The 22,017-nt window shown below is 46.4% G+C and overlaps 1 protein-coding gene across 3 annotated transcripts in view; it reads left to right on the top strand.

Moving 5' to 3' along the window:
• The first annotated feature begins 6,309 nt into the window (after positions 1 to 6,309).
• Positions 6,310 to 22,017, top strand: part of ITGA6 (integrin subunit alpha 6) — a 75,409-nt gene continuing 59,701 nt past the window's right edge. Inside the window, exon 1 of one of the 3 annotated variants that reach the window (XM_035007766.1) lies at positions 6,310 to 6,648. In XM_035007766.1, the coding sequence (XP_034863657.1) occupies positions 6,467 to 6,648 (182 nt within the window). In that variant the 5' untranslated portion in view covers positions 6,310 to 6,466. The remainder of the gene's footprint in view (positions 6,649 to 22,017) is intronic. The other 2 variants (XM_035007763.1, XM_035007764.1) reach the window with 2 other exon arrangements.

Below are 22,017 nucleotides of genomic sequence, written 5' to 3'. Positions count from 1 at the left end.
GGTTAATATCCAAAATATATAAAGAACTTATATAACTCAACACCAAAAAAACCCAAGTAATCCCCTTAAAAATGGGCAGAAGGCATGAATAGACATTTCTCCAAAGAAGACAGACAGATGGCCAACAGACACATGAAAAGATGCTCAACATCACTCATCATCAGGGAAATGCAAATCAAAACCACAAGGAGATATCACCTCACACCTGTCAGAATGGCTAATATCAAAAACATAAGAAACAGCAAGTGTAGGAGAGGATGTGGAGGAAAAGGAACCCTCATGCACTGTTGGTGGGAAGGCAAACTGGTGCAGCCACAGTGGAAAGCAGTATGAAGGAAGGTTCCTCAAAAAATTAAAAATAGAATTACCATATGTAATTCCACTACTGGGTATTTACCCAAAGAAAATGAAGTTACTCATTCAAAAAGATATATGCGCTCCTATGTTTATTGCAGCATTATTTACAGTAGCTAAGATATGGAAGCAACCCACATGTCCATCAATAAATGAATGGATAGAGAAGATGTGGTGTATACATGCAATGGAATATTACTGAGCTATAAAAAAAGAATGAAATCTTGCCATTTGCAACAACATGGATGGATATAGAGGGTACAATGCTAAGTGAAATAAGTCAGAGAAAGACAACTACCATATGATTTCATCATATGTGGAATTTAAGAAAGAAAACAAAGGAACAAAGAAAAAAGAGACAAACCAAAAAACAGATACTTAAATATAGAGAACAAACTGGTGGTTACCAGAGGGGAGGTCAGTGGAGGGATGGGTGAAATAGGTGAAGGAGATTCAGAGTACAATTATGGTGATGAGCAAGGAGTGATGTATAGAATTGTTGAATCATTATATTGTACACCTGAAACTAATACAACACTGTATGTCAATTATAATTGAATTTTTAAAAAGACTACATTGTGTGTGGCATGAGATACACATAACTTCATGTTTGTTTCTGATGATGGTGGGATGGAAAACCAAATTTTCCAAGCAGTGGTTTCATCTCAGCCTTGGGAACTAAGTTTTAAATTTAACATGATTCACTTAAGGCTTAGTTTATTGTGGCTAGCAAAATGTGGCTTCTTGGCTTAGAAAAATTCCCTCAAAACAAACTTTAAAAAAAGAATCCCACCTAAAATGACAATGTGAAATACTCTGCAACATTTTAATGAGTTCATTATAAATGAATTAGAAATACTCAAATGAAATTTACTTTATTTTTTAAAAAGATTTTATTTATTTATTTGACAGAGAGAAAGAGAGAAAGCAGGAAGAGCAGCAGGCAGAGGGAGAGGGAGAAGCAGACTCCCCACTGTGCAGAGAGCCCAACATGGGGCTCGATCCCAGGACCCTGGGATCATGATCTGAATCGAAGGCAGATGCTTAACCAACTGAGCCACCCAGGTGCCCTTTAAAATAGATCTGGGTGAACAACCTTAATGTCCACTGATGGATTAATTGATAATGAAAACATGGTGTATTTATATACATATATACAGCAGAATATTACTCAGCCATAAAAAGAAGGAAATCCTGCCATTTGTGACAACATGGATGAAATTTGAGGACGTCATGCTAAGTGAAATAAGTCAGACTGAGAAAGACAAATATTGTAACATCTCGCTTATATGTAAAATCTGAAAAATCCCCCAAATCCCAAACTCATAGAAACAGAACAGATCGGTGGTTACCACAAGTAGAGGTTGGGGAGGGGGGTTGTCCAAAGGTACAAACTTCCAGCTAATAACATAAATAAGTTCTGGGGATTTAATGCACAGCATGCTGACTATAGTTAACGATACTGTATTTTATATTTAAAAGTTGCTAAGAGAGTAAATCTCAAAAGTTCTCATCACAAGGAAAAAATTGAACTGTGAAGTGACAGGGGTTAACTAAACTTATTGTGATGATTATTTCACTATATATATATATAGTTTTATTATATATATATATAATCATTATATTGTATGCCTTAAACTTATATAATGCTATATGTCAATTATCTTTCAATAAAACCGGAAAAAATAGATCTGGGTCTTAAATAAGGTATAGCTAGCAATTTGGATTCTCCTGATTCCAGCCAAAGGCAGGTTTGCCCCTATAAAATGTGCTGTGACTTAGAGCAAATGAAATGTCAAACAAAAAACAGTAAGGTTCAGTGAGGAAGGCAAACCCCTGACCACTTGTATAAAGAGACAAAAGAGTAAAATGGAAAACTCTTTTTCTTTTTCTGAAACATAAAATCTGGCATTGAATAGTACAATCCCTACTGGAAAAGTTTACTACATATGTCTAGTTCACAAAACTGTATGTTTATCATGGGTCAGTGCCTAACTTGTGAAAGTCAGATTCTGAAAGGCTGTACGCAAGTGGAAATTCTGATTTTAATACAACATTTCAAGTGCTTCAGATCCTGTTAACTTTACTAATCCTTAAGGCAAGGCAATTCTTTGGGGGTAGATGCTATCATTATCCCTACTTCATAGCTGGGGAAATGCAGGCAGAGAGAGATTAAATGATTTAAGGTCATCTGGCCAGGCTGGAACAGAAGCAGAATTTAAAGCAAGTGTTTTGGGTTCCACAGATCATGTGCTCTAGAGAATATGTAAAACCATCAGTATAATGCAACCACAAAAAGAGAATAAAGAGAAGTTTTCCATAGCTAGTTCCCATGTTGCCTAAAAAGCAGCAAATACGATATTCTCTGCTATTGGTGATGATGAAGTCAGCACAGTAGTGAGCTTGATAGCAAAATGATTACAGTAGGTCCCAGGAAATGGCAAATATTTCAGGCATGACATGAGTTTCTTCGACTTCTCTGCAGGTGACCAACAGTTTAAAATTATTTGAAAGCTCCCCTACCAAAGGTGGAATATAGGACAAATAATTTTCTTTTGAAAAGTGTATTGGTAAAATATAATTCAAAAGCTCTCATCTGAGCAAATATCTATTCAAAGCTTCCACTGCCTTTTTGATTTAAATTTTTCAGTTTGTAGAAGTATTTTCTGTGATTTTTATAATCATATTCTTAGGTATTCCTGTTTGTTTTCTAATCAGCCTTTTTTGGAACATGACATGATTTTTTTTTTTTTTTTTTGAGAGAGAGAGAATGAGAGACAGAGAGCATGAGAGGGAGGAGGGTCAGAGGGAGAAGCAGACTCCCTGCCAAGCAGGGAGCCCAATGCGGGACTCAATCCCGGGACTCCAGGATCATGACCTGAGCCGAAGGCAGTCGCTTAACCAACTGAGCCACCCAGGCGCCCATGACATGATTTTTTCATAACTGGATTTGTAGAGCCCTTCTTGCAATTTTTGTACACACACACACACACACCCGCCACACCCCATATAGTCAGCACACCTTTATCATCAAGCTAACTTTCTCTGTTTTGTTCCAGACAAGTATCTTCTTGTCCCAGATTCATTTTTTTTTCATTAAAACTATGTACTTCCCTCCCCAGATCTTCACCTCATAATTTTTACGTTTCTTGCTTCTTTTATTTCTTCAGCCCCAGACACTGACAATATCCTCAGCAGATCCTGAAGGACCTCTCCATCTCCCTTTCATAAGACACTGCTCTCTTATATTAGCCTAACCCTATTTACCATGGAAATGACAACGGATTCGCAAAACTTGACTGTTACAGTTAATCAGGAAAAGCTGACAGTCTTCAAAGAGATTATTGTTAAAAGTCTGAGTTTGATTCAACTTCAGGTATGTTTGGCATCCTAGGCAGGAGATAGGTGAAAGGTGGGAATGTGGTTGAACGTTTCCATCGGTGATGGGCACTCGGGACACTCCAGTACAAGTCTCTCACCCTTATTTTTCTTTATCCCTTCCTTTTCCCAATCAATTCAGTAGCACTCTATAGTTAGTTGCTGTTTTAAATTTCACATTATTTAAAATGTCAATTGGAGCACAATCAATATTTGGGATCAAATAGGTAACTGGTTATTCAAATGTCATCTCATAGACATATCTTGGGAAGGAAGCAGTGAATGGTGCACAGAATTACCCTTGGATGCAAGGAGTGATATTCATATTCTGTATCATTAACAGGTGCTATGACACGGACATACCCAACCTTGCAGCACAAAGGCTTACGGGTTTAAACCTTTAGTTGCTGTATTGTGGGGAGGCTGGTGAGTCCTAGGAAAGTGGCCAGGGTGGGGGCAGTTGAACCTGGGGAGCTCAGGGCAGAGCTTTTATAAAGCAGTATTTCAGCAACCCTACACCCACGTCAGTGGCTCCCACTGGGTCCCGGCCTGCAGTGAGGCTCACTGTGCTCTAACTCTAATAGCTTGGGCCTGTTTCTCGGGAATAGTTAGGTGTTCAACATGAAGAAAAAAAGCTATCTTGCATGAAAAATCATAATACAGATGTTTCTTAGCTTCCTCGATTAGTTTCCAACAGTCTCACAATCTTATCAAGGTTATTACACATTTGTGGAAACAGTGTGATCTCCCACATTGTCTACTGAATTTGAACTCACTGCACCCCACTTCTGCCTATACTTGACTGGAGTTATGGATTGGTAGACGACAAGTGGGACCTGCCCCTCCTATGCTGAAGGACTTGCTCTGGAAGCTGTTACCACCCGAGGACCCTTGATGATGTTCAGGCAGCATTTTTGTGCGGTGTGGGCTGCTCCCTTGGTACAAATACACCTTTAGGTGAAGGGCACCCCCATCCCTATCCCCATGTGCACACACGGAACTCCAGGTCTTCCCTGGGACTGTACTCTGCTTCTGTTTCTAATGCAGGGATATCAGATTCCAAGGCAGGCTCCCCGAGGCATTCCAGGAGCCTTCAAGCTAGCACTTCTTAAACTTTTTTAATGCCATGAGACCCCCTTTTGTCAGGCTGCCGAAGACCATGAATCCCCTTTCAGAACAAGGTTTTTAAAAGCATAAAGTACATGGGATTGCAAAGGAAACCAATTATTTTGAAATACAGTTAACAAAATGTTTAAAAAAATTGTGTTGTAGCAATATATACACTTTTTAATTGGCCTATTGCATAACAAGGTCTAGTGGAGGGTCTACCTAACAACTACTATAACTGAAGATATTGCAACAATTATACTGTGATGTAAAAAACAAACAAATCTATGGGTTTTACTGGAGACTAAGTCATAGGTACTTATCGTACTGCCACTGTGGTGTGTTGCCTCCATTCATAATGGAAGGAAAGGCTAAATGTCAGTTAGAGGTTAGTGAAAATAAAAAAGTAAAACTTTTTGTCACCCCAATTTCACAGGAACCCTGAATTCTCTCTCCCCTGCTTAAGACCCCCTGCCAATAAAGTTGCCCTGGAGGTCAACACCACACTGGAGGCCCCACCCCATGCTCTGGAGGCAGGAGCCTTTAGGCCACCCACCCAGAGCTCCCAGCTGCCTCTTGGCGAGGATCTAGCCCTGGGAATTTGGGGGCAGGAAAGAAGGGCTCCTGAGCTCGTAGGTACCACCTTACACACCCATCCTTCACTGTTGAGGAGCTGCTTCTCCGCTTCAGAGCACCTAGAAACCAAGTTTTAAATTGCTGACACCGGTGTGACTTCTCCCAAAAGCTCTCCTTTTCATCGGGGCAGATCCCTGGGTGCTCAGGGTCAAGGCTGAGCTTCAGTTTTCTAATCTGCGGATTGTTAGGAGGGCTAAATGAGCTATCAAATGAGCTATATAAATTGTACAGCACTATTAGAGTTTGGGCTATTATAATTTTTGACGGTTAGTTCTTTGAGGGCTGAAAATCCATGCAGCTCCCTTCCCCAAGTATCTGGCAAGCGTTAAGCGCTCCAGAAGCACTTGTGGACTGAATGAATGAAGTGAGCATTTGCACGTGGGCTTCGGTGGGTGAGAATCCGGAGATCGGGGCCGGCGCACCCCCAGTACGTCTCCTTGCGAACAGGTAGTAAACGCGGCTCTGCGCCGAATGGCAACCACAATTCCAATGCTTCTTTCCCGGAGGACCCCCATGGGGCTGCTGGGCCGGGAGTTCGCCTCCCCCGAGCACCCCGGTCTCCCACGCCTGCTTCGCGACCAGGTGGGCTGCGGCGGGACAGGCGAGCGGCTGGCCGCGGAGGGGCAGCGCCGGGGCGCCGCGCAGCCAGGCCGGCCGGGAAGGTGCAGGCAGCGGGGCCGGGCGGCGGGCGCGCGAGGAGGGGCCTGAGGGGTGGGGAGGGGCGGGGCCGGCGTCCTCGTCACTTGATAAAACGCCTGCGAGTCTCCAGAGAACAACGGGCTCATTCAGCGGTCGGGAGCTGCCCGCGAGGGGGAGCGGCCGGGCGGCTAGCGCGACTCGTCCCGGGGGTGGGGCCGGCGCGGTGGCCAGAGGAGACGAAGGTGGCCGCGGCGGCGGCGGCGGCGGCAGCAGCAGCGCGGCAGCCTCGAACCCGGCCCGGAGCGCAGCGCGGCCGCCGCGGCTCCCGCTCCCCCTCCCGGTGCGTCTGCCCATGGCGGCCGCGGGGCAGCTGTGGCTGCTTTACCTGTCGGCGGGGCTCCTGCCCCGGCTCGGCGCCGCCTTCAATTTGGACACCCGCGAGGACAATGTGATCCGGAAAACGGGGGACCCCGGGAGCCTCTTCGGCTTCTCGCTGGCCATGCACCGGCAGCTGGAGCCCGAGGACAGGCGGCTGTAAGTTCCCCGACTTCCCACCCCCTCCAGGGCGCCGGCCCGCGCGCGAGCAGGGGCGAGGGCGCGCCGCGTTCCCGCCCGCCGGCCCTGCCCGTGCCGCTGCCGCGCCCGGGACTCCGCCGGCCCCCGGGGGAGCGCGGCCGGTCGCGGCGCCTCCCCCCGTTCAGCCCTAGAAACCGGAGGACCCGGGGGCCGAGCCCCGCGGACCGCGGCCCCCGTGCCAGGCGGGGCTGTTCTCGGCCCCGGGAGAGTTTACTTTTTTTTTTTTTCTTTTTAAACAAAGTGTTTTCCGGCGATCCTTCCCTTCGGGCATGTTTGCTGGGAACCCAGCAGGTGGCACGCTTTGCTGAGCTTCACGTGTGTGTTTGGGGCGGGGGGGTGGTGACCCGGGGGGTAGGGCCGCCGTGTCGCTGCTGTGGGCTTGCTGCGAGCGTTGTTCCGGAAGATCCAGGCCTTTCCCAGCCTCGCGCAACACTCGGCTTCCCCGCAGACTCGGGAGCCCCGCAGAAGTTGGAAAGCCACTTTTCATTCTGTCCTGCGTGGCTTTCCCCCCCCACGGCGGGCGCTCCTGTGGGAGCTACTCTTACATACCCCTCCCCCCCTTTTTAAAGATGGAATTGACCAAGCACCTGTTCGCATGACTAGATCAGCTGAGAAAACAAGACCCTATGAGTGGTGTGCTCGGTCCCCCCGGCCGGCGGTACCCAAAGACCCTTTGGGCCTTTGCATTGGGCAGGCCCAAGCCGAGGGGTTAAAGCAAAATATCCGATCTGGGCTGGGGCTTTGCAAACAGAGTTTGGAAGATCACTGCCCACCCCCCCGCCCCAATAGTATAGCGGTGTTCCTCCCGGGAGAAAGTGGGGACTGGCACTGCTTAGCTTCTCTTTTTCTTTCTTAGTCTTTGGTTCCCACATGATCAAACTCTTTAGGCTAGAGAGGGTTTGGGAGCTTAGCCCGTCTTAATCGCTGTGGGCCTTCGTCTTGATCTGTGCTACTGAAAAATAAACTCACACAAGTTCCCTCCTCCCCTAAGGCTTTTAGTTGAACCGAGGTCCTTCCAGGACCAACAGACCGGAGAAAGCAAAGTGCAGCCACGTAAAGAGGGGACTTTGTGTTTATGAGGGTCGAATGGGATTTAGAGTTGGAGGAAACCTCTTGATTTCTGCAATTAACAACTTTGGAATTGGTGAATCTTCATGTCAGATTTTTCTGGTAACACCTGCTAGTGAAGCAAAGAAATTCGTTGGGGGTGGGGAGGCTGAGGGCTGGTGGTCTGCGGGGCTGGCTAGCTGCTTATGCTCTGCCTTCTCTTTGGAGAAATAATTGTTAAGCTGTAAATCTGAAATGAAAGGCGGTTACTGTTACCTCAGTTAATGCATGACGTTTGGTGTCTCTGGATACTTAGGGGAGTGTAAATGTGCATCCACCCACATGGAGAATTTGAACTGGTTGGAGCCTCAGTGGTTGTGGGCTAGCAGAGGGAAGACATTCAGCCTGGTGTTCTCTTGCACCTGACGCCTGCTGAAGGTGATGGCTTCCTTGGAATAGTTGTTCAAGCCAACATTGTGAAGGGGATGTACTGGGCCAAGAAAATATCTTTGGGATGGAGACTTGCAAAATGTGACGCTAGCCAGGAATCTCTGTCACTAAGCAGCATGCTTGCTAAAACTTGTTACTGCTGTTATTGCCGCTGCAGGTGATCCTGTGAGTAAGAATAAGCCCGTCGCTGGAGTCTGCTGCCTTCTAGAAATGCTCTGCTTAGGAGGCTGACAGAGGGGAGTGGCTGATCAGACCCAGGAGTGTATCTTTCCCTAGAGCTTAAGAGTGTGGCAGTAACCACACTGTCGGGGGCTGTGGTTTATGTTAAATCCTGTCCCGTCCCCTTCTTTTGGTAAAGTGTTCCAGCTTCAGGAGCAGCTTGTGCCCTCCCAGGAGAACCAATGCACCCAGGCCGTAATCACATCAGTTGTCACCTTTGTCTGTAACGGATGTGGGTGTAAATAACAGCCAGTGAGTTGAGACCCCACAACTTCCGGTCCAGTGTCCCAAACTCTGCACTCTGTGGAAAAGTTCAGCGGGGAACTGATGAGAGAGAGAGAGAGAGAGAGAGAGAGAGAGACACCTGAGCTCAAATTCCTTCTGGGCCATGTAGCAGCTGTTAATTTATTTTAAGCCTTAGTTTCTTTATCTGTAAAATGGAGATATTTAATAAGGTTGTTGTGAGGAGTAAGAGACCACATGCACAATGCTTAATTCCTGCCTGGCGTGGGGATTTGCTGACTAAGCAGTGGCTGTTAGTGGTGATGCATTGAGAAGCACTAATTTAATTCCTTCTGTGTGCCAGCTACTGGGTAGGTGTTAACCATTCTGAGTCTGACTGCCAAAGAGCAAGGCCGAAGTTTATTGTAGGTGGGGTAATTGATAATCTAAAGTCTTAGTTACATTTATGAAACCCATGTCCCAAGGAATCTAGCTTTAATTGGTCTTAATTAGACTGATGAAGTAAATAGGCTGAACAGGGACCTTATTGAGGCAGGAGAAGTGAAGATGTGTGGGACTATCAGATGAATGCACTATTAGAGAAACTGCCATAGATTTTTGTGGGTTAAATTTTCTACAGTGCTATTTAAATATTTAATGCCATCTTGAACTCTAGTTACGATTTTATAACAATAATGTATCTGAGAGCCTTTAGAACGTGTTGGGTGTTCATAAAACTTTGGGGACTATAAAACAGAGCTAGAGACTGTAAAACTTCACTCAGGTTTTTAGGCTGTGCGTTAAGGAAGTTTGAGACTCCAAATGATGATGAGATACTTGTCTGAGTTACTGAGGTCAGGGTGGGCACTCCTTGGGATCTTTCATTTCCCTTAGGTAGTTAAGATTGAGTTACCATCCCTTCCAGGTAGACCATGTGGGATGACATCTGTGGGTATGTCCATTCTACGAAGCATCACTCTTAGCTGTCCTGGGAAGAGATGGATCTGTGTTTGACTATAAGGCAGAACCTAGAAGGAAGAAATTTATAAGATATTCTTATAGAGCAATTCTGGGTTTTTCTCAGTCTGTTATCTTTTTGGGGGAACTATCTGATCATCATCTTCCAGAGGCTCTCCAGGCCCATTGTCCCTTCTTCTTCTTCCTTTTTTTTTTTTTAATATTTATTCAAGAGAGAGGACATGCACACTTGGGGGAAGGAGCAGAGAGCGACAAGCTGACTCCACGCTGAGCACAGAGCCTGACTGGGGGCTAGATCCATGACCCTCAGATGATGACTTGAGCGGAAATCAAGAGTCGGACGCTTAACGACTGAGCCACCCAGGCATCCCCCCCCCCCCCACAGCCATTGTCCCTTCCATTCTGACTCTGATGTTTGCTTTTGATTTTTCTCAGACTTGTGGTGCTCCCGCCTTTAAAATCATTAGTCATCTAGTTAAAAAGTCATCTAGCCTGACTGGCTCCCTTTAAAGACAAAGAAACTAAAGTTCAAATCGGGATTTGAATTTGGTGTTTCTGACTTATGCTCATGCTATCCCCTAAAGGAAAAGTCAGAAATGTCCTTCAGACCTGGAGAAACTGGCATCTGAATTTTGGAAATGTACTCTGTTGTGTTGATTTATTAAGCTGCTTCCCATGTGAATCAGGGCTAGCTATTTAAATATCTGTGCCTGGACTCTTCCAATTGATCCTTATTCCAGCTGGCCTTGGATCAGATTTTGGGTCCTTCTTTCTTTGCCTCTTACTCCTTCCTCTTCTGAAAAAGCCCAGTGAGGGGTGAGTGGAGCTAGCCAGAGATGAGAGCTGTGTCAGGATGTGTACCTAGGCCCTGGCTCCCTCGCATTCATTCACAGTGCCGTGTGGCTCAGGGCCCACATCCAGGGCCTGTGCTCGGTCACCTTGAGTCCTGAGAGGGGAGACAGTGCCAATGTGGGCAGGGAGACTTAGAGGAGGTCATAGGACTCTGCAAGGAAGAGAAATAGATAAGTTTAATTTTTTTTTTAAGATTTTATTTATTTATTTGACAGAGACACAGCGAGAGAGGGAACACAAGCAGGGGGAGTGGGAGAGGGAGAAGCAGGCTCCCCGCAGAACAGGGAGCCCAGTGCGGGGCTCCATCCCAGGACCCTGGGATCATGACCTGAGCTGAAGGCAGTCACTCAACCAACTGAGCCACCCAGGCGCCCTAGACAAGTTTAATTTAATTTAATTTAATTTTTTTTTCTTTTTAAAGATTTTATTTATTTATTTGAGAGAGAGTGAGAGACAGAGAGCACGAGAGGGAAGAGGGTCAGAGGGAGAAGCAGACCCCCCGCTGAGCAGGGAGCCCGATGCGGGACTCGATCTCGGGACTCCAGGATCATGACCTGAGCCGAAGGCAGTCGCTTAACCAACTGAGCCACCCAGGTGCCCCGACAAGTTTAATTTTAACACAGGCTGGTGTGAGACCATCCAAGTAATGACTTAGGGTTTGCAAAAACGGATCAGAGTACGCATGGTATGAATAATTTTTCAGGAAAGTCAGGTTAAATGCTCACGTAAGAGTCTCCGTGATTGTAAAGAAGCGGTTACCATGTTGTTCTTAGTTGTATAGTACTCTATTTTAGCATAACAGTAATATTAAGATTTAGTTTAAGCTTTGGTAACCAAGTAGAACTCAAACTGTGGCATATGGTTACCCTGGGACCTTGGCTCAACATAGTACCGTGGACAGAGTTGGCCAGTGAATTATTTGGCACTTTCAAGAGGGATAGTGGAGACATACTAGAAAAGACTGTTGTATGCTTAGATGACCGTGTCTGTTTTGTGTGGAACACTGATTGGTTCTCGGTCAGCCCATCTTAGGAAAGAATGTAATCAATATCTCAAGAGCCAGTTTAAATTTCTCCATGAAAGCCTTTTGAGCCCACCCTACGCTATAGCAATTTCTTCTTCCTTTGAATGTCTGTAGCACTTAGTATCACATGTCTAACAGTTCTGATGGTTTCGTGTTTAACTGTTCTCTATGATTTTCAGAGGATGAACCAGTCTTTCCCAACTGATGATAGGTTATGTGAGGGCAGGGGTTTTAGATTCATTTCTTTGCCTGCTAGCACCTAGCATATGCCTTGCAAATACAATTCAGTCCTATCATCATACACTCAATTTAACTTGTGAAATCAACTCTTTCAGCTCAGGGTAGAGCGAGAAAGAAATCCCTTGATTTAACCCTTTGCCATTCCCTGCTCAAAGTAGCCCTTGGACTCTGCTGCCCCGAGGGAAACGGCGTAATGCAAATAGACACCCAAGATGTGAATTCTTGGTTTTTGAGTTTTCAAGGACTCCCATCCCAGCTAAGGAATTTTCATGAGTGATTTTAAAATACACTTGATTTTTGCCTTAAAGGCAGACTTGAGAGCTTAACCCCAGAAATACAGGCTGACCTGCCCTGCAGTGGGTGCTCAGGATTTGTTGGTTGTTATAATGAGACTAGATAGAGAGGATGGCTGTAGAGCAAGATCCTGAAAGCCCTCGACAAGGACGTGTGGGGATCAAATGAAAGCAAGCACGTGAGAGAGTCCTTGGGAATTGATGGCTAAAGCTTATTTATTCAGGGCTTGTAAGGGAAGCTTGAATGTGTGTGACCCTAGGGGGAGTGGTGGGGAAGCTGCTGACCTCCTCCACTGAGAGCTATGGAACGGTGATGCTGTTGAACCTTGTGCCAGAACCAGAATTCTGCCGGCTTCTTGGGGGCTGATGAAGACTCAACCCAGCAGTAATGGGCGCCAGGGCCAGCCCCCACCATTTCTTACCCTTTGTGTTTGTTAAATAAATGTGCAAACTAGGGCTGTAAGAGGTGAAGTGACCACGGTGCGTCGTTGGGCAAGTTGGTTCTCAGTCTACATCTTCCATGCTTCCTGGACTGTGCAGCATGTGGTTTCTCTTGTTGGGTTTGATTATGATCATGGTTAAGTGTACATCCTTCCTTCCATTCTGTAGTGACCATGTTTGGAAAGTACATCTCAGAGGAATCATGCCTTGTAGCCCTTTGGTAGCTGCCAAGCAGTAGATGAATACCAGTCTGGTTTCAGTATGTGGAGATCAGTGGGCAGATACCAGGATGGTGAGGGGCTGGGTGGGCAGTGACTTTGTGCAGAGGGTACCCGTGGAGGGTGGATTATGAAGTAATAGGGCGGAGTTAATGAGGAATACCAACTTCCTGGTTTCCAGATCTTCTCAGACCTCTGTGACTTTGGAAGTATCCCCCTACCCTTATCCCTGGGAGACTGGGTAATTTGCACTCTACCCAGGGCAGGGTTGATGATGTATTATTTTCCTGGTCCTTTGTTTGGCATTAATGTGCAATAGGAAAGCTGGGTCTGTTTGTGCAAAGCTGGGTCTGATTGTTCACGATGAAGCTGCCTAAGGTTGAAGATGCACGGACAAAGTGTGGAAGTAGTGTGTTCTAGCAGATTTTTGTTTGTTAAACTGGCACTTGGAATTGGAAACAGTGATCCCTTGGAACTAAATCAAGAGGCTAATTGTTAATTAGCCCTGAACTGGGACAGGTAAATTGGCTCTTCACCAGTGTGGGTCCCTGTTAGCCTAATAACAGGGTGGAATGATCATCATCTCATCTGCTGCTGTCTGGCTTTTCTGTTTAGGTAAACAAGGCAAGACAGTTCCAAATCCGTTTATTCCAGAGTTGGTGGGCTGGTAGAACCACTTCTTTCATAGGCCACAGTGTAGCCTCAGACTCTCCCCACATCTGCCGCCTTCCCTCCCTCTCTCTGTCTCTCTCCCCCTCCCCCTCTCGGACCCCACTCCTCGCCCCCTCCACACAGGTGCTGGATTCCAATGTTGGATACTGCTATCCCTTCACCAATTCCCAAATTGGCAGAAAGACTTTAGAAAACTTTGAAGACTCTAAAACCAATGAACTGGCAAAGAGGGCTGTTCTGAATTAGGGGTAAGTGTCACTGAAGCGAGTGCAGGAGGCAAAAGCAAGTGACATGGAGCCATGACTGTCCGCCTGCATGTTTATTTGCTAACTGGCTACATATATTTTGCATGTCACACAATCCGGAGCCACTTCAGATACAGTATAAGAAAACCTTTTAATGAAATATGCTTTCTAAGCCTGGAAGTATAGAAATAAAAATAAACTTTGGAATAATGTGAACGGGGCACATTGGTTAGTGATATGAAGAATAAATGGAGCGCAGAGTATGCCTCTTTCCCCGGGGCTGAGTTTGCTTTGTTTGGTGGTATCAATGTCACTCTAGTTTCTTCATTTTATCAAGGCTGTTGATTTGTACTGAGGCTAAGTGTGGGTGTGGGGGGAAGTGTACAAATGATAAACATTTCAGAGTCACTGGACTGTAGGTCTCCTGAGCCAAATAACCTCTTGTCTTTGCAGAATTCGTACCCTTCTCTTCAGGATATACTGCCGTTGGTCAGGTGGTCACAGTCTTCTGTGGTCCTGATAAAGCCGTATAATCTAAAGGTAGCAAGAGGATCCTCATCAAGGTGAACCACAGCCAGGGTGTGGGACGGTTGTTCTGGTGTGACTGGACCACCTGACAGCAGTAGGCATTTGCAGTCCTGTTTCTCCTGTTTGCTAAGGAGAGTAAGCGGTCCTTCCTGGGCCTTTTTCCCACGGACCCATCTGTCAGATGATGGCCTGACCCCTCTCCAACTGGCAGTGTAGGACTGTCTCTTGAGAACAAGGGTATTGTGAAGTGAAATGGAAGTGTTTAGAATTCTGCAAGGCTTTGGTGAGGTTGGAGATGCAGGGTGTTGAAAACCAATTGACTAGGGCTTAAGGAATTCTGCTTTGCTGTGACACAAATAAACCTAAGAGTTTTCAAGCAAGGAAAAGCTTGAAGAGGCTCGGATGATCAGGTGGCTATGCGGAGACATCGTTCTAGGAAAATGGCACTTGCGCCTGAGGCCTCCTGGCTGCTTGTGAGACTTGCCAACTTAGAATAATACCCAGAAAAAGTTGAGAGCTGGCTTTAAGATCTGGGTGAGGAAGAGGTCTCACGTGAACCCTGGAGTGCAAGAAAAGATGGGTTTGGACACTGTTGGGTCTTCTAGAGGCCCAAGGATAGAGGACCTGGAGAAGACGTGTACTGAATTAGATGGTCCGAAGCTCAAGGGAGGGCTTCAGGGGCAGCTGGAGAAGTGTTTCAATGCTCAGGACGTGCTAAAGCCGCATCGGATACCATATCCGATCAGCCAGTTTTGAAAGAAAAGTATTTTCCAAATCTTATATTTAGAAAGGGTTCAGGGCTGCTACCAAGATTAAGTGAGGGTGTGGGCGTGTGGAGGGACATCCTGGGGCCCCCGCTCAGGATGATCCCCGGAGGTGAGGGCTGCAAGGTGAGGATCCCCCGAGTTCAGCAGCACCACCAGCCAGAAGCCATCTGAGGAGCTTTTTCACGGTCCTAGGGTAAGAAATTGATCTTTTGTAAGCTCATTTATTTCTGGGTGCACATTTATACATAAATGTGTATTTTATATTTCAACTTAAAGTAGGGATTTTTATCCTTACTTGAACATGAGGAACAAGTAAAAATTTGGAGGGGAATGTGCTCTGGACCTCTAGAGAGATCATAATCACCTTTTTTTGGGGGGGGGGTTCCTATAAAAGTTGTAAGTTCAGCAGATTCTCACTGAGCGTTTACTATGTATTAGGCACTCTTCTGGTGCTAGAGATACGGCAGCAAGCTAAATAAAGTCCCTGTTTAGTTCTGTTGGGGGAGACACAAAATAAAGAGGTGTATGATGTTAGATGGTAGTGAGTGATACAGAGGAAAAGAAAGTGGAGAAAGAGACTGCGGAGTGGTCGGCAGTAGGTCAGCCAGGGAAGACTTCACTGAAAAGGCAAAGCTGCAAGCCATGTCAGTACTGGGGGGAAAGAGTGTTTTTGGCCGCAGGAACACCCAGTGCAAAGGCCCTGGGGCAGGAGCATGCCTAGCAAATTTAGAACAGCAAGGAAGCGTATGGCCTCCTTGGAGGCAAATTGTGTAGAGCCTTATAGGTCATTGAAAGACTTTGGCTTTTACTCCTGACTGCGATGGGAAGCCTTGCAGGGTTCTGAGAAGAGTATGACATGTTCTACCTTAGACTTTAAATGGTTTTCTCTAGCTGCTAGATTGAGCATAGATAAGGGTGAGAGCAAGGGTAGATGTAGTGCTATTAATTAGAAGGCCCCTGTAATGATAGATAAGAAATGATGGTAGTTTGGACCAAGGTGGTAACGGTGAAGATAGAAGTGGTTGGATTCTGGGTATATTTGGAAAGTAGAGTTGACAGGATGAGGAGAGTGAGAGTAAAAAAGAACATCTTTGGGGTTTTGGGCCTGAGCAACTGGAAGGATGAAGTTGTCCTATGATGGTTTAGGACAGAGCATAAGATGAAGGGATTTTGGGGGAAGAGTGAAAGTTTGATTTTTAGACATGTTAGGCTTGAGATGTCTGGACATCCCAGTGGAGGTGCTGAGGAGGCAGTTGAAAGAGAGTCTGAAGTTCAATGGGGGAGGTCTGGGCAGGAGATACAAATAGTGGAGTCCTGGACCTGTAGGTTGTATTTCCTAGAGGGGACTGAATGCCGAATGAGGTCGCGGAGGGAACAGGGGTAGAGACTGAGGGTAAGCTGTAGGGCACTCCCATGCGGAGGTTAGGGAGATGAAGGGCATGGCCAGTACGCGGGAGAACTAGGTGTGCTAACCTGGAAGCCACATGATGAAGGCAGTGATCCATGAGTTGTATCAGTGACCTGAGAGCTGATCACTGGAATAGCAATGTGGGGACCATGAGCAGCCAGAGCAGAGCACTCGTGGAGGGCTGGGAGCAATGCCTGGTTGGATGGATTGGTGAGAAGAGAAGAGGAATTGGACACAAAAAATAGGAAGTCTGAGTTTTGCTGAAGAGGGGAGCAGAGCAAGAGCTAGAGGAGAAAACGGGGTCAAGAGGGAACTTTATAATTTTTTTTTTTTTTTTATGATGGAAGCAAGTTATAATGAGCTGGGCTGCTGGTGAGGATGCTTCAGTAGAGAAGGAGAAGTGAATGCAGGAGAGGAGAGAGATGCTGGTGTGATGTGTGTGGGTGGGCGAGAGGGGGGTACCAGTGGAGGGGTTCGCCTCCTCGCTGGAGCACAGGTAGCTCAGCTCCTCACGAAGTAAGGGGGCACAGGTGTGGCTAGCTGGGTCCTTGTCCTGGTGGGAGGCTGTGGGAGGTTTTTCCTGGTTGCTTCTCATTTTTCATCAATAACTGTACACATTAGCCCTAAGTTCCTCAATACCCGTGTGGAAGTTTGCCTTGTGGGGGTAAGAACTCCATTCTGGAGAGAGACGAACGTGGGGCTTGAATCCTAGCTTCTTCACATTCTGTGGTGATTTGACCTTGGGCGAGTGACTTGTCGTCCTCGGGAAGGTGGAGTTGCTAACAGTACCTACCCCACAGGGTTGTGGAGAAGAAGTGTGGTGGGGATGAAGCACTTAGCATCGTGCCTGGTACATCCAGTAGACATCAGCCTTTACTGTGGTGGGCCCCTTAAAGTAGAGTAGGAGTAGAATTCCCTCCCCCACAGAGCTTTTGTAGCTATCTTGTCTTGAAAGTCTAGTGGACAGCAGGAGCTCTTCTTTGGGGGTTAGGTCACAGGTGAAGTTGCCCCATGGGCAGGGTGGTCTACAACTGGACTTAAGGGCAGTTCATAGGCAGAGAGCAACTACAGTATCCCCTTGAAGGAGAAGGAGGAGAAACATGGGGCTTGGAAGAAGGAAGAGAAAATGGCAACACATCAAAACCCTTTAACCATCTCTAGTTCCTTATGCCATATTTGAGCTGCAGAGAACCACAGCTTTATATATTGTTAAATTCTTAACAAAGCTCATGTTAGACGTTGAGTGAGCATTGCCCACATGGGAGTATATGCAGCTCCAGAATCCGTTACTGTCTAGGATGGCATAGTGTCCGTGTCCATCATCCCCCCCTCCCCCCGCCCAGGTAGACCTCAGGACATGGTCAGGTAGGTGTGTGCTGTGCAGGGTAGAAGTGAGCCAGGAACACGGCAGGAGGGCTGTGGCCTGACTTCCTGCTCCTGGGGCCTGGTTGCTTGTCTTTGTAATCCTGGTCAACGTTATCTAGTGGATCACAGGGTGTATTGAGTAAAAATGATGCATGGCCTTGTTGAATTGTCAGGAATGTGGAAAACCAGGCTAAATAGCCCTTCGGGTTTTAAAATACTGCCAGTTTTCAATCTCTTCTTTCAAGGTAAGTGGTACAGGCTAACAAGGTAGCTTGAGATAAATCCGAATCTGAAAGGAAATAGAACATCTCTGAAATTATGCAAGATGATGACTCCTCAGGACCTGACATCCGTTGCCCTGGCGTGTGCCACAAATTAATTGCGGCATCTGTCCAAGGCAGCGTGGTGGGGAGTTATTTTTTCAAAAGTTATCCCCTTTGTAGTGCAGAATGGCATATGTGTAAGTTTTTAATATAAAACATGAGGCTTTAAAGACCATTCAAGCTTTTGGTGGGCATTTTGGGTTATGTCCCTCTATACATGTTCACCTTCCTCTGTCATTCGGTGCTTTCGCGGAAAAGCACTGAGCAGCCCAAAGCCTTCTCCATAGAGGGACACCTGGGACCTAGAACAGTCACGTGACACTTAGGTAGTGGGAGTGTGGGCCCTGAAACACAGCTGCCTGGTGCCCGTCCGCCTGATGTTACACTGTCCACTTCTACCTCTTGGTGAAGTAGCTCATTCTCGGAATAAATCCCGTCCCACATCATCTTGCCCGTGACAGAATCATGTCTTAGGTTTTAAATGTCCACATGGGGTAGTGGTAGCAACTACACAGCCACTGTTGCCCTTTTCCCCTGCTAACTGGGGACACTCCAAATGGCCATAGCCCTTTTTTCAGCCAAGTCTCAGAATTACCCAGGTCCGCATAGGTTAGCCTCCACTGATGAATGGGTGTCTAGACGCACATAAGCCAACACCCGTTGGCCCGCTTGGTCTGGCCACATCCCCTGCCATGGAAGGCACTCTATGAATGTCTGCCTGATGGATATCATCCCTACTGGTCTGAGAGCTTCTCGAGAGCAGGCCTGACCGCTTGTCCATTTTTGGTTCACATTTAATAGAGATGCATACTCAGTGGTACTGGTTGAGCTCTTTGAGTTGACTTAATTTCCCAGGTACATTAAAGACTTCTGGAGAATAGGAAGTGGGATGACCATTTTAGAATGATCCTTTCCACCGTGGTTCTACTTCTTTTTTAAGTTGTGGTAAAATACATAGAACATAAAATTTACCATCGTAACCATTTTTAGGTGTACAGTTCTGGAGTGTTAAATATATTCACATGGTTGAGAACACTTTGGTCCTTCTTAAACTTGTTTTGGAGTGTCCAGAAGTCAGAATGTCCATGTTAATGAGGCCATAAAATATTGATAAACTAAACTTAAAAGAATTGAAGTGAGAATTGTGCTATGTCCTATCATCTGATAGGATATATATATTTTTTTAAAGATTTTATTTATTTTTCCGACAGAGAGAGACACAGCGAGAGAGGGAACACAAGCAGGGGGAGTGGGAGAGGGAGAAGCAGGCTTCCCACGGAGCAGGGAGCCCGATGTGGGGCTCGATCCCGGGACCCTGGGATCATGACCTGAGCCGAAGGCAGATGCCTAAAAAACTGAGCCACCTAGGTGCCCCTGATAGGATATTCTATGTGGATCAGTGGCAACAAAATTAAAAGTTGAACACATTTACAGTAGAAGTTAGAGGTCCCCTCGCCTAGCTCAGCATGTGTTTTCTACTTTGGGAAAGGACTGCTGCTAGTTGGGTCCAGCAGCTGTGCAGCCGGCTCCACGTGTGGAACTCCCGGGTTCCTCAACACCTGTCCTTTGAAAAGCCAACATTCTTGTCTTCAGTTTCTAACGGAGTGAAAGAGAGAATCACAACAGATACAAAGTCTGGCCGCAGTCGTTGGTTTCTCACTTTGTCTTGCTGCTCTTCTATCTTACTCATCAGCTTTAGAATGAACCCTCCATCTCAGTGGCCACAGAGATCAGGCTGGACCTGAGGTTTGATATGACAGTGGCACATTACGGGTTGAAGTTTGAAAGGCAGTGCGTATGCATTCTGGGAACATGAGATTAGACTAACAGATGTCCCTAGGAGTAAGGTATCTTTAGCTTGTTTTGCACATTCTTTCCTTGTTGGTACCTCCCACCCCACATCCCAGCCTTCCTTTAGAGCCTCGTTCATCTGTTACCATCTTTATTTTCTTTGTTCTTAATCATTAGAAAAATCAAAGAGATGAATTTCTCTATTGCCTGGATTCTAGCCCGGAACCCGATGCAGGGCTCAATCTCACGACCCTGAGATCGCAACCTGAGCTGAAACCAAGAGTCGGACACTTAAACTGTGCCGCCCAGGCACCCCTATCATGGAATTTCTAGTAAGCTATTTGGGAGCTGTCAGAAGCTCACTGACGGTTCTGAGTTGTGGGCCCCCTGAAGGCAGGGATTTGGGTCTGATTTATTTGTGCTTGCCCAGGGCTTTAATGTGGAGCCTGGCACATGTCATTCCTCAAAAATAAAGTGCAGCTTTAAAAGAAATCTAGGGCCATGCTCAAGCCATAGGTGTTTTCATCTGCACAGAGAGAGTGGGTGTATTCTAGTAATACCACCCAATAATGCTTTTGTGGATTTCTTTACCACTGGAACTATTCATCACCTACTGAAGTTGGGAAGGAACCCAATAAATGATCTAGAAAGATTGATTCTCTCCCTCATTTTATGGATCAAGAAATGGAGGCCTAGGATTTGTTGTAGGTCATACAGCCAGCCTCTGATGGAGCTGCTCCTCCTCCCTCCTCCCCCCTCACTTCCTATACTTGAACCCCTGTCCTCTACCTGTCCTCTACCTCTACCCAAGCAAGGGTCTATCTAGTCACTGCTTCTGTTTTTATACAATGTCCACAGAAGCTTAAGCAGATCTGTTCATGTCCCACCAAGCTTCTCTGAAAAAGAGAGCTCTGTTTTCTCATCAAAAAGAGCTGTCCTCCTGAGTTCCTGAGATAAGCATTTCTTGATGAGGAACTGGGCCTGAATTTGCCTTTGACCATGAATTCAGAAGCAGTTGCGTGTTCCCTATACGGATCCCTACCCCCCTCTGGTTTGTTCCTGGGCAAGGAGTCTTAGTTCGCTTCAGTCCTCTTATTCATGCTTTAGATTAGATGAAAGGTGAGGTGCCTGACTCAGGCCATGACTCACTCCTGCTCCTCCCTGTAGCAAGTGGTTTCCACAGAGTGGGCTGGGCAGCGCCCATAGCCCGGAAGACTCAGACACTGAAACCCTGTGGCTATTTATAAATAGTGCTCACTGCATTTTTGTTCTGTGTGTTGGGATGCCCCCGAGCTGGATGGATTCATCCCCTTCTCAAGGAGGACTTGAGGCGTGTGGCTTTTGTGTTGCTGGTCCCCCATAGCGGAGATGTTCGTCGGAGTGCCAGCCATGCTGTGGACCGCACGGGGGAATGTGCTGGTTCCTGTCCGGAGTCCTGCGGTTCACTGTGCAGCTCACTTGGCCGTGGTGGGAAGCCGGTCTACCTTCTCAGCTCTGTGGCTTTCAACCTCTGCCCTCCAGGTGAACTTTATTGTAATGCCCTGGTCAGCACGGTGTCTGCTGTGCCCTAGGTAGGGCTTGTATGCTGCTTTATCGGCGCATCCTCAAGGCACTGGGGTGGGCTGTAAAAACCGGCGTTGACCTTTGCCTGCCTGTAGCTACGTACATAAAGATGGCGTGTGTGAGCTTGCCTCGTGCAGTTACGAGGTTTGCTTTCTTCATGACTTCTGGACATGGATTGGAACCTCCGTCACCATCTCTGTCATTTTCTTTGCAAGACTTTCACTGACCCAGTGTCTATAGGCTGACATTATTTTAAAAATTATGTGTAAGTTTATTTTTCAATAGGTAATGCAGTCACCTGGTACAAATATAAAAACTACAAAAAGATGTGGAGGGAAAATCCCCCTCCTAGGGTATGTGATGTAATGAGCACTTGGTATTATAAAAGACTGATGAATCACAGACCTGTAACTCTGAAACCGGTAATACATTTTATGTTAACTAACTGAATTAAAATTAAAAATGTTAAAAACAAAAAAAACAAAAAAAACCCCTTCCCAGCCCTGGTCTCCAGTTACCCTGTACTTCCCGGCATCAACTGTCCTTTCACCAGTTTGTTGTGAATCCTTGCACAGATGCCTATACGTTTCTAAGGAAATACATACATTTTTTTACATGTATGGTAGCATGTCGTAGGTATTCTGCACCTTGCTTTTTTTTCCTCTTGGCATGTTTTAGAGC

This window comes from Mirounga leonina, unplaced genomic scaffold (genome assembly GCF_011800145.1).
Source record: "Mirounga leonina isolate KUSES-001 unplaced genomic scaffold, KU_Mleo_1.0 Mir_151, whole genome shotgun sequence".
NCBI lineage: Eukaryota > Metazoa > Chordata > Mammalia > Carnivora > Phocidae > Mirounga > Mirounga leonina.
This window is presented reverse-complemented; position numbering and strand designations above follow the sequence as displayed.